This window comes from Lygodium microphyllum, chromosome 10 (genome assembly GCF_053477565.2).
Source record: "Lygodium microphyllum isolate KBCC chromosome 10, Lygodium_microphyllum_v1.1.10, whole genome shotgun sequence".
Classification (NCBI taxonomy): Eukaryota; Viridiplantae; Streptophyta; class Polypodiopsida; order Schizaeales; family Lygodiaceae; genus Lygodium; species Lygodium microphyllum.
In genome coordinates, this window is record NC_141144.1 from 158978660 (window position 1) to 158991248 (window position 12589).

The 12589-nt window shown below is 37.8% G+C and overlaps 1 protein-coding gene across 1 annotated transcript in view; it reads right to left on the reverse strand.

Moving 5' to 3' along the window:
- LOC148030723 (uncharacterized) overlaps positions 1–12589 on the reverse strand; it is a 61725-nt gene that overhangs the window by 16075 nt on the left and 33061 nt on the right. The window contains exons 7-8 of the mRNA XM_087687411.1: positions 7148–7210; positions 6767–6913 (exon numbers count right to left, since the gene is read on the reverse strand). Coding sequence (XP_087543537.1) covers positions 6767–6913; positions 7148–7210 — 210 coding nt within the window. The remainder of the gene's footprint in view (positions 1–6766; positions 6914–7147; positions 7211–12589) is intronic.

The following is a 12589-nucleotide window of genomic DNA, read 5'->3' on the forward strand; positions in this document are numbered from 1 at the left end:
CGTAGTCTAAATGTGGGGAATCGAATTCCCTAGTTGTATAGCCTACAATTCCCTAATATGCTAGGTGAAAAATATGATTCCCTAGTTATATGATCTATAAATCCCTAGTTTAAGATGTGGATAATAAAATTTCCTAGTTATATATATGGAAATCATATGTGCATGCCTAGGATGCCCTACCATGACATTTGAAACATGTAATTCACTAGTTGGGGATTCCCATAGCATATGGGCTTAACATTAGTTTTAAGCTCATGCATATTGACACGAGCTACCATAGTGTGAAAGAACTTGGAGCATAATAACATGTTTTTCTTGAATGGGACTTCAAGATATAGCCTCATGTGATTATCCAATAGATTTCCTCATTGAATGAATAACCCATCTAAAATATAAAATTGCATACAAAACTTTTGCATTTTCAAATGTGGAGCATATGGTAAGAGATGTGATCACTAGTTTTCATTTTTCATCTTTTCCTTTTCAACGTTGCTAAGGAAAGAATGAAGAGAGAGCTAAGAGAGAGAGAGAGAGAGAGAGAGAGAGAGAGAGAGAGAGAGAGAGAGAGAGAGAGAGAGAGAGAGAGAGAGAGAGAGAGAGAGAGAGAATGTATGTTTTATTCATGCACACTAAGAAAAAGCTTAGAATTCTTCCAACTTAGCTCTGATACCATGTAGAATAGGGCTTTTAGAAACACTTGGGATATATATAGCTAAGAGCACCAATGTAAATATTAAAGATTTCTTGTTGAACTATGATAAAGAATGACAACTAGAGAGTGATCAGCTTGATGATGGCACACCTAGTTCATTTCAAGGTCTAAAGTTAAGGCCATCCCTGACACGGTTAACACATATCAAACCTCATGTAAGGGCTACCATTGTCCATGGAGATGTAAGCTCCTTATGTACATTTCTTTCTTAAGTACATTTTTTTCTTCGAAATAATCCCACCATTAATTTCACTTCATTCTACTTTTCCATGCATTGAAATATATTACCCATTTGAATGGTTGAGTTAATATTTTGAGTATGTAGGCAATATGCTCTATATTCTCAATACTCGAGCATATCCTCTAACATGTTGTGATGTATACCTAGCCACATGCGAATTTCTATCATATTCTAGGTCATTTGATCAAGTGATCACTCTTATGTTGAGTATCTCATCAACTCAATCTATAAAACTTACACAATTTCAAGCCTCATCCTTACAACTACATGAGCTAGAAACGTTTGGGTTGTCTCGTTGATTCACATATGTAGCTATTATGCCTAATTCATAGTAAGACATGTGCAAGTGCATGAAACTTCATGAAAATGAGTTGACTCTTGCTATTGCCATGCACATAATGATGCTACATGTTCATATTAAAGATAAGTACAAAAATATATCAAACATTCATGTCAGGAGGTGTCCATTAGATAGATGATTGCAAGGGGAGAATGAGTACAAGTGACTACTCCATTGTCATAAAGATAACCATGGCCATATAAGAATAGTACTTGCTAGGATCCATAGTGAGCTTGGATGGTAGTTGATGTGATATGCTTTCATATTCAGATAATCATGGAATATGTGTAGTGTCTAGAAAAATTGCAGTTGGTATGTGAAAGATGTTAACATTATGGGGTAATCAAGAGGGACTTCACATTAAAATAGTGAGCATAGTCTTATAAATTTATTGTCGTGCCTTTTTTAGGTTCGCACAAAAAACTATACCCTTCTTCTCAAACAATTTATCATTGGGGTGAAGTTTATATGTTAATACACTTGTTCTAGATTCTCGAATCCTAGTCTACTGTGCGGTGTACAAAACCCTTCCCCCTATATGGTTTCACATGAATATGAGACGTAAGAATATGTTCCCCTCTAAAATAGCTTAGCCGGCCTCGCTGTTGTGGCATGTGCCAAGGACCCATGGGTTCACGCAACCTCCAGCTAGGGCTGCCGCAAGGCCCCTTAGACTTAGGGTTGAGACACCAGGCAATAATTATTATGATTGTGTCGACTAAATGAGGCTCTCTTGGATGGGGTTGAGACACGAGACATTAATTATTATGATTGTTTCGACTAAACGAGATTCTCTTGGGTGGGGTTCGGGATTGGGGTTCTAGACCGGTCGCTCGAGATTCGAGTGGAGTCCGCGAGAAACCCAGATACTGCCGTCATGCATATATAGGAGCGGATGCCCAGTGGCGCATGGCCGGTGGTTGGTCTCGTGCCACACTGGTGAATCAGCGATTAATCTGGCTGGAGCGAGAGGTGGAAGAAGGGAAGATTTAGCATGGAAGAGGTCAATGATCGGCGGGTCCGGAGACCTGTGCGGAAGCAGAGCGCAGAAGAGGATCCCAACGGCCTTAGTATAAGACTTCATGATCTTGCCCTGAATGGTTCGGGTTTCCAGCTCCCATCTTATTCATTACTAGGTGATGAAGTATCGAGATCTATGACAGGCAGACAAAACTTAAGTGTCGTGCAGGAGCAGAAACACAACACTATCCTAAAGACGGGCTTGCAGGGCCGGCGATCAAGGCAAGCTAGTGATCCTACTAGCAGAATAGCTGATGCGTACTACTCAGTGAGTCCTGCTGGACTGCCACCGGAAGTCACTCACGAGATTTTGAAGAGGCTGCCATGCGTTTGTAGCCTGGTGAGGCTACGGTGCGTTTCCCAGCGATGGAGGGAGCTGCTGTCCCAGCCCAACCTTCTCTTCGATCGTACAGGCTAGGCTGACGAAGATGCTCATGTGAAATTTGCCTTGATTCGCTGCCTGAACGATAGGCCTCGGCTGTACGGACGAGGGAATATTCCGTGGCAGCTGTTGTCCGTGTATGACCCAAGCTGGGGCTTCCTGGCTGTATTCAACTTCCAGTCCCGGAGATGGGGGCGAGTGGCTCTCAACGCAAAGCTAAAGTCCAGCGAAAGGTTTACTCTTAATGGTGAGGTTGGTGTGCCCCGGCGCACCAAGAGGAGCTGCACGTTCCGCTGCACACACGCAGGAACCCTGGTGGTTACATGCCGGGAGATTGCAGAAAATGGCCAGAGCTGAAGCAGACTGTACTCCTTCAATCCCCTCACTGGCGAGATCAAGGAGCTTCCAATGTGCAACCTCATCAGCGATGCAGGCTCCAGATGGGCGGCTTGTTTCGTGGGGGGCGACTTCCCAAGCCAGAGAATGCTGGCCCTGGGTAGCAACCGCAACAGTCTCGCCTTCATAAACGAAGGCAGGATGAGGGGACGAACGATGGAGGTGTTGCACACGGGCCTGGAATGCATTAGCAGCGATGGTGCAGCAGCTGGTTGGGAGGTGCTTGAAGAGGACACGGGTGCAGGGCAGGGCTTGGTTCTATGGAAGGGCTGCTACTGGGTGCCACACGCCTTTCTTCGCAAGCTAGTGGTCATGGTCCCTCCCGAGGGCAGCGTATTTTTTGCTCCACGGACTGAAATCGACGGGGCTACTGGTCTGCATTGCAAGCTTTTTTCCCTTCCCGATGTACCCGGGGAGCCGGGCTCCGTGCAAAACATCCCAACGGACCCACGTCGCCGCCTCTTAGTTAGGCTGGTGGGGAGCCCGGATTCTACCACCTTGTACCTCGTGTATGGCGTTAGGTCTTTCATTTATAACGAATCAGATGAGCACGAGGTGGACTTGGAAGACGAAGAAGCTCGGCAGGAACAAGGTGAGCTGGAAGACCATCGACAGGAGTTAGAGGATGAGTCCGAGGACGAGGAATTAGAGGATGAGCCCGACGAAGTGGAGGAGGAGATTGAGTCAAGCCTAGAGGATGAGTCCGAAGAGGAGGAGGAGGAGGAGATCGAGTCAATCCTGGAGATCCATATCTACTCGCTGACACGTGTGAACGAGCTGCCATGGGGCGAGCTCGTCTGGAAGGAGCCTTTCCGCATGCCTATGCAGTACCACAAGGAACTTTCAATCTTTCCCCACATAGGCAATTTGGTGAAATATAAGAAATTCTCCAATATTTCCTATGTAGACAAGTACGTATTCCCTATCTATAACTAGGAAATTGCATTCCCTACATCTTATAATAGGGAATATAGAGCATTCCCTACATTCCTTTGAAAGTCCCTACGTTCCCTACATCTTATAATAGGGAATATAGAGCATTCCCCACATTACTTTGAAAATCCCTACATAAAGAATTATAAGGATGTGATTCCCTACTTTTATGTAATAGAGAATTAAAGGTACAATGAGGATAAGATAAAGATGATGTTTATCACAATTCTCTATTTCTCAATTCAAGTTGATAATGATGGTTTCGAGAAGGTAAGGACAAAGGTATATATAGCTTCGCATTTGAATAAGTACGTGCAATTAATCTGATGGAGGTGGATCGTGACGAGACGTACACGCACGAATGCATGGCGCAGGAGGCCGACTGCAATATCAGAGGCAGGATGGTACTCCATCGCTTCGGACATTATTTAATACTTTTGTCAACGATAGAAAACACTAGAGTCGATAGGGGGGAGAGAGAGAGATTGTAACTGTTTGAACGATCGATCGGTCGACCACCTTCGACATTGGAATGGAGGATACAATACGGTTATACCTGTCGAAATAATTAGGTGGGATGGCGTGGTGTCTAAATGCCCCAAAAAGGAAGAGCCCACCCAGTACAAGAAGATCTAGAAGGCTTAACACAAAAGTGGTCTGGAGAGAGACGATCTGGAGAGACCCATTCGCTCCGCCGCCTGTGACGCAGAGTACCATTGAGCAATTATTAGCTAGGTAGAAGAGCGAGTGATGCTGTTGCGGAGGCTGCGTTAGTGGTGGTTATTACCACGGAGGGCCTCGAACCTGGGCTTCCAGACGCAGCCCATGGAGTTCACCATGGTTCGGTAAGGGCAGCTGGGGAGCCACCTCCAGAAAGGTTTGCCACGGCAGGACGTCATGGCCAGCACCTTCTTTCCGTCGGCCACGCTGCGGAAGTAGAGAGTAGTTTCAGCGGCATCTTTCTTGGCAGCCGACACGGATGACACGGCGAAGCACTCGAGGCGCCGAAGGTCATGTTGTTGCCGAGGCAAACCTGGAGGCACCAATTGCTCCACGTACACAAGGAACTTTCAATCGATCCCCATATAGGAAAAAAAGAGAATTCCCCATGGAATTCCCTAGTTGAAAATACATATAAGTGGGGAAAGTAAAAACTAGGGAAAATGGGACATTTCCTAGTGAGAATAAGTAGGGAATCACATAAGACCTTTTCTATGTAGGAAATATTTCATACATAGGAAAATACAGAATTTTCTATGTAGGGAATAATTCCTATATAAGAAATATTCCATATATAGGAAAAAAATTCTAGATGTGATTCCCTAGGTACTCTCACTAGGAAATCTCTCATTTTTCCTATTTTTTGCATTCCCTACTTATATGTACTTTCAACTACGGAATTTCGTGGGAATTCTCTTTTTTCCTTATCAATTTATCTACTTTGCCCTTACTCTTAGACATGCTGATATTAAACAAGAAATTACACAATAAATTTTTAACTAGAAATTTATATAGAGAATGTCATCATTTCTAAGTAAGGATCAATAACATACATCTAATGATCAAAATAGATTAAACAAATTAAGACATCAACATCTACTTCTAGCAGCCAAAAGAAAAATGAAAATACTTTTAAAGGAGCATAGAACTAAAAACTAATTAAGCAACATGTGTGTCTTGAATGTTTTATCCCTTAAATCTCCAATATGTTCCAAAGTAATAAATATTTGAGTAATCCCTCAAATCTCCAATATGTTGAAAAGCAATAAATTCTTAACTCAAAGTAGAAGTTACGCTAAAACTTCCACATCATCTAGACTAAGCACATTGCTATTTTTGTTTAATACAACTTTGCCATTTCCTAGTAGCCAATAAACAATCTCCTTAATCATATCATCACTTGTTGGCTTCTTTGTATCCTTAATCAAGACTCGAAAGCTAGCTTCAATCTTTTGGAGATTCATGTATGTACTCTTTAAAGAAAAGTACATATCATGAATTGTAGGCACACCAACATACTTCAAAAGTATGGTTTCCATGTTCTCTTTTGTCATATTAACCTGCATTGAATAACTAAAAGAGAATAAGTAACTTATTATACTATGTATGGATAATTAAATGACACGAATTATAATATGAAAAGCCATAAATTTAACTACATGACTATTATATATATATATATATAAACTATAAACCTACCCTTTAAGCATCATTTGAAATGTTAATCTCAAAGCTACAAATTCAACTACATGACTACAATTATATATATCTAATTAAAATATAAATTAACAATAAAGTTATAATTTGAGTATCATTTGAAATGTTAATCTCAATGCCTTGGTTTGGGAGATCTTTAAATTCCTAATTTAAATAAAATAAAAAGAGTAGATTATGCTTTTCATGTATGACATAAACAAAAATATAAACATTTACATCTAGCACCTTTGGTTCTTTTTCATTGATACTGGTACCTCATTTCATGCTCCTTTGTTGCAAAATATCCTTCATCTTCTCACTTGGCTAGTCAACACATAAAATAAATAGTTATATAATAAATCATATATTTAGTTATTCACTAAACTATGACGCTATTGTTCTCTCACAAACATATATCAAATACCTTCCTCTTTCTTTGACTTTTTCGAGATGTTTCATTAATGTCATCATTTGGATTAGCCTACATTCAAAACTAAAATTAGTAATCACATTAAAAACATTTATATAGAAAAAAAAGTTACATACCTTATCATTGCTTGAACTATGGATACTTTGTTCCAGAGTTTCTTGACGTTTAGTTGAGTACATTATTTTGTCTAAACCATGTGACAATAACTTTGAAAAGCTGGCACAATTTTCCATATCAAGTGTCTCATCTTCATTTTCAACATCCTACATTTTAAGCATGTAAAGGATAAGATACTGTTAAGAACATGAATCATATGGTTAATCTTAAATTTAATATAAAGCAAAGAACGTCATCGGATGTATAACATTGAAATTCTTCAAAGCTCTTTTCTTCCTCCACGAACATATTCATCTATGGGAAATGAAAGTTAATGTATAAGTATCTGTATAAGAGACATTCTTAAAGAAAGTTATTAGATATGAGCTCAAAAGCATTACCTGCAATGATAAATCTGTTTGCTTGTATTGTTGTCCTTCAAAGGAGCTACTTTCTTCAAGAGGCTACATCAACAAAATAAGATCATGTGTATACATCAAATGTTCAAAATATATGGAATCAAGTACAAAAATGATAAACATATAAGATTATAAGATACCTTTTTCAAACCTTGTTCATTCGCAATATCATCCATGCTAGGAATGTATACATCAAGTTGATTAGAATCAATAGTAGCAACATATGGTTCACTCTGCCATCAATAGACACCCCTAAATGAGTATGGGAGAAAAAGAGCCAATCCTACACTTATGATATCAAACTTATAAATCATCTTACCATTGATGATGTTATGTCATTTGATACATTTTGAAGCTTATCTATATCATCCACTCCAAGAGATGTGGATAATTCTCTCTATATGTCATAAGATTAAAAGTTCAATAACTAAGAATCTACACCTCAAATATTAGGAAAGCCAATTAAAAAAAGTAACAATCAACTTACCTTCTTTAAAGAATCTTTTTTCTTCAAATACTTTCTTTCATCTTGCTTTGTACCCTTCCACCAGTCATATATGTCATTCTCTCTCCATATGTACTCACATCCAGTAAACTTCAATGGTAAAATCTCATGGTGATTCTCTGATATAATTTTCATGATATACTTTTTATCCGCATTTTTATAACGTAGATCATCTGGGTTTAAGGATTCAAATCACCTATGTACTCGATGATAATTTTCGAGCATGACAGTGTGTTGACTTTTAAAGTATTCAGCCAAGAGCTTTTTTCCATAAAGTCTACCCTCTTCTCTAAATTTCAACATGGGTGGCCGATAGATATCATCATATGATGGTATGCGTATCACTCCTATTGATACTCAAGTGATCAAATATCATTAGTTAGTATAACCATTTCAAAAAATAGCTCATTATCAACATAAGAAAGCTGATAATACCTGATTCTTGGCTTGAAGAAGTGTTAAGGCAAGCAATCTCAATGTCTTCCTTTCTTACATTGTCTCTTGTGTCATCTTTAGTAACTTGTTTACCTATATATACATAGAGTTAACCAAAGCTAACGATAATACAAGGTTATGAAAATTTTCAATAACACAAAAGAAAGTAATTAGATATTGTGTATCAATTTGGGTCACCAAATTTGTACAAGTTTTTGATCCTTAAAGTTGGTACCTGCATCTTGACTTGAAGAAACATTATCGCAAGTAACCTCCTTATCTCCCTTTCTTACATTACCTCTTTTCCCACGTTTTGTTGTTATTTTATCTATGTTTATATATATACACACAATTACTCAAAGTTTAAAGATATGAATAACTATGAACATTTTAAATTTGGCAAAGAGACTAATTAAAGCTAGTTAATCTCAAAATGAATCACCTAATAAAGCAAGATGTAATATATGTACAGATTTAAATTTTCAAAGTTTAGTAGAAATAAAGACATATACCTGTATCGTGATTTGAAGAGACATTAGGGCCAATGACCTCCTTAGCTTTCATTGTTCCATTATCTCTTGTACCTGCATTTCTGATTTTGTTACCTTTATGTACACATAATAAACCAAAGTTTAGAAACATAAGAGACTTATATTTTTTAAAAAGAAGTACTATATCAAACTAAATCACTTAATTCCTTAGCACTTGGATTAGAACACATAAAATAGTAATAAAATTAGGTATAAATTTAGTTATTAGAGTTAGTTACCTTTCACTTCTTCCACAACTGAATCCACAAGCCCAAGTAGTTTGGGATCCTCACTCATCATTTTTTTCAAAAGAGCCATCATCTCTAGATTAGAAGTCGACATGGCAAACCTACATAGGCATGGTAACAATAAGAAAGTATTTGCAATGTATGTTTGAAAATGTATATCACATTAAGCAATACAAAACAAAAGACTTCAATAAACATACCGTCATAATGTTTGAAAATGTAAATTACATTAAGCAATACAAAACAAAAGACTTCAATAAACCTACCGTCATAACATTGTTGCCTCATGCTCATGCGAACGCCACATGGTAGGTACAATCTTTCTTTTGTTGTCAATTGCAATTGCTTTTGTTTTGAGTACTTGCCATTGCTTTTTTGTGGAATTACATAGCCACCAATCCTTCCAATCTTGATCCTCTATTCTCACTTTCCAAATATTTTCTTGCAAGTGTACATTAGTTAGCCATCCCACTTTTACTTACTTCATTTCATAGTGTACTGCTCTTATAACCGCACATTTGAGGTCATTTGGCTCACATAAAGCATCTAGATGAGACTTCATATAGACAATATCATTTTCCTCTAGCCAAGGAGGAATGCAACCGATGCAACCTATCTTAATCAAACGTGACCTTGGTCTCAAATCTTTTGTCTCATATGCGATGATATTGTTTCCATGTTGAAGTGGAATAAATTTGTGTAACAATGATTGTATTGGTCTAATACAATCCCATGGAAATGGAACAAAACCATTTTGCAAGACACTTATACCTGTAGTGGTATCCACAACTAGACTTTCATGGCCACTTTCAACCACAATACATTGTCTGTAGTAATAAGCTCCAAAAAATAGTTTCACTTCACCATTGCATTCAAACAAAAAAAATGATGATATGCATGCTTTTCAATGGCCAACATCTATGTCCACTCTAGAGTCTTCATCGCATCTTACCACCACTTTATCTCCCACTTTATAAACTTCTCCCTTTAGAAAAACCTTTTTATATTCTGTCACTGTTTCCACCTCTATGTTGAAGCTATGATGAACATATCTCTTTTCTTCATTAGTTGCATCTCTGCGTCTTAACTTCTTTGCTCCTATGGTTATTCCCTTTGTTAGAGCCACTCTTTTGCATGCACAATCATTAGCCTTTTCTAAAAAACTCCATATTTCTTTTGCATTCTCCACACATGATACATGCATGAGACCTGATGCATGCCATTCTGGACATTCATCGTACCTATTAGAATCCACTAAGTATCCATCAGGTGGTAGTAAAGCTTTGTGAAGTTCTCTTGTCATCCTTTGATACGGCATAAGTCTGTCACGTTGGTCTTTTGTAATATGCATAAATATCCATGTAAAGAATCTTCGTCTTTGGTAGTTTGCATAAGAAATCTCATTATCTTTGTTATTTGTTTTGATATTGACATATACTAAGACTATACGCTCATAAATATAACACCAGAAAGCATCATGACTACCATGTCGAATAATGTCATCCAAGAATTCTCCAAAACCTACATTTAGTAAGGCAAGAAAATATATACGATTAAAGTGAAATATAATTGCTATATAAATGAAAAAACTAAGAAAATAAAAAATATTTATACTTGCAACATGTTCCAAAGGAGCTGAGTTTGATCCTAAGAGCTCCTCAGAGCTTACTCTCCATGAACCAAGCAAATCTCTCAAAGTGTCTATATTTTCTCTAGACCAACCATTGTCGCGAGTGTAGTTGTAAAAAGCATGAGCAATGTCTATCAGAATCAATCCTAGGTCATAGAATACCTTCGAAATACCTTCAATCTCACATAGTACATAAGGCAAACACCATTGAATTCACTTTTGATTTTCCTCAGCCTTGTAGCTCTCACAATACTTACTAGGATATCTTGGCCTGCGACCATAACGAATAGAGTATAGTGTTACTTTAGTGACACGATGTGTTGTCTCATCAATTTTTACTTTCATCCTGTTATCCACAGTCCTTACTAGAGAACATATATATTTTGAGAAAAAATTTAGAGCCAAAATATGCATACAATCATATACAAGGTCTAGGGATAAATCAAAGCCATAGAGTTCATATAGTCTCCACAAGCATGATCTACCAGAAAGTCCCGCATCTTTCAAAATCTCTTCTCTTTCTGCTTGGGTGAGGGCTCGCTCTGCCATAGTCAAAGAACTAAGCATTTCATTGGTTGATCTTTTAATTGGTCTATATCTCAACTGGAATCTATTTTGACCATACAAGTAACGTCCTGAGCCCTCACCCTCCAAAGTGGCTATTGCTTTGTCTCTATGACAAAACAATTGACTACCATCTTTGAAAGATCCAATCTTGCACTGAGCTGGATGGTCTCCAGTTACCATCATTAGGATAGCACGTCCAATGAATCTTCGACTAAGAGAATTTTCATGCTCAACAATCTGTGTAACTGGATGATTGAAGTCTACTTCAAATCCATCAACAAATAGACTTTCTAATTCATCTATCAATAGCTGCATGAATATGTGAAAGAGTTTACTAGAGCTTCCAATAACTTTTTTGCAACTGAATGGAATAAATAAAACCAGTATAACTCCAATAAGGAAGCTCTTTCCAACATTGAGAATTTTGATTTCAACAACTCCACAATTCTTCTGGGTTGTCTTTGAGGCTTGGAATCCATCCCAATGTAATAAGAATGCGAAATTGCGTGGATCACCCTATTTATCACAAAACACACCACATTTTAGTAACATGTATCAAATTTCATTTATATTAATTAAAAAGACGAGCATGATAATAAAGTGTATCTTACAAATCCTTTTGTACCCATGTATGTGAGTTCGGCATGATTTGCAGATAAACTTGTAGGCACTCTCAATATCATCCCATGAATGATTAAGCAATGGTGACCTTTGGGTAGAAGGCCAAGCTGTATAGACTTGTTTGCAATGCATGTTATTACATATCAATGGAAGCTCAAAGTATGATTCAGGATTCCAAAAATCATTTACACTTTTGCATTTTGTACCAACCCAAAACTCATTTATTGTAGAATCACAAAGTGTATTCACCTGTATTAACCATTTGTTTTTATTTCTCCACATTTCCAACAATTCATGGCATAGAGTTCTACTTCTAGTTAGTAGACGCAATTGTTCTCTAATGGAGACATAGTCAAAAGAGAGCATATCTTTTCTCGATAGAGAAACTTGGAACACTTTTCACAACATTGTGAACAATCACGCTTTAACTTCTTCCTTCCTCCTTTTCTGGTGTTACACAAGCATTCAATTGTGTCTCTAATGTAGTTATCCTCCTTGCTTGGCTGATAAAGCAATGGTGCATGAATAGAGCTCTCACTTCCTTGGCATACCCTGTAACGTTGGGAGTTAACCATACCTAGCTGTGTGAACATGATACCAAGTTTCTCCCAACAAGTAGGAATATTTATACCATTCAAGTCTCCATCCCATGTGTTAGGCATTTGCACTAGTAGTTTGGCTAAGCTTGGCATATATATATTGTCCATATGTGCTTGGGGGGGATCAGAACTGACCATATCACCAAAAAGAATTTTAAGCATTTTATCTTGAAACTCAATTGAAGCTTGATGCTCATCCCAAAGTGCTTGCAATTGAATTATTCTTTGAAGGATTTTGTCAAGTAAAGATGGTTCAACATCATCCATCTCGAACGCTTCATGTTGTGGT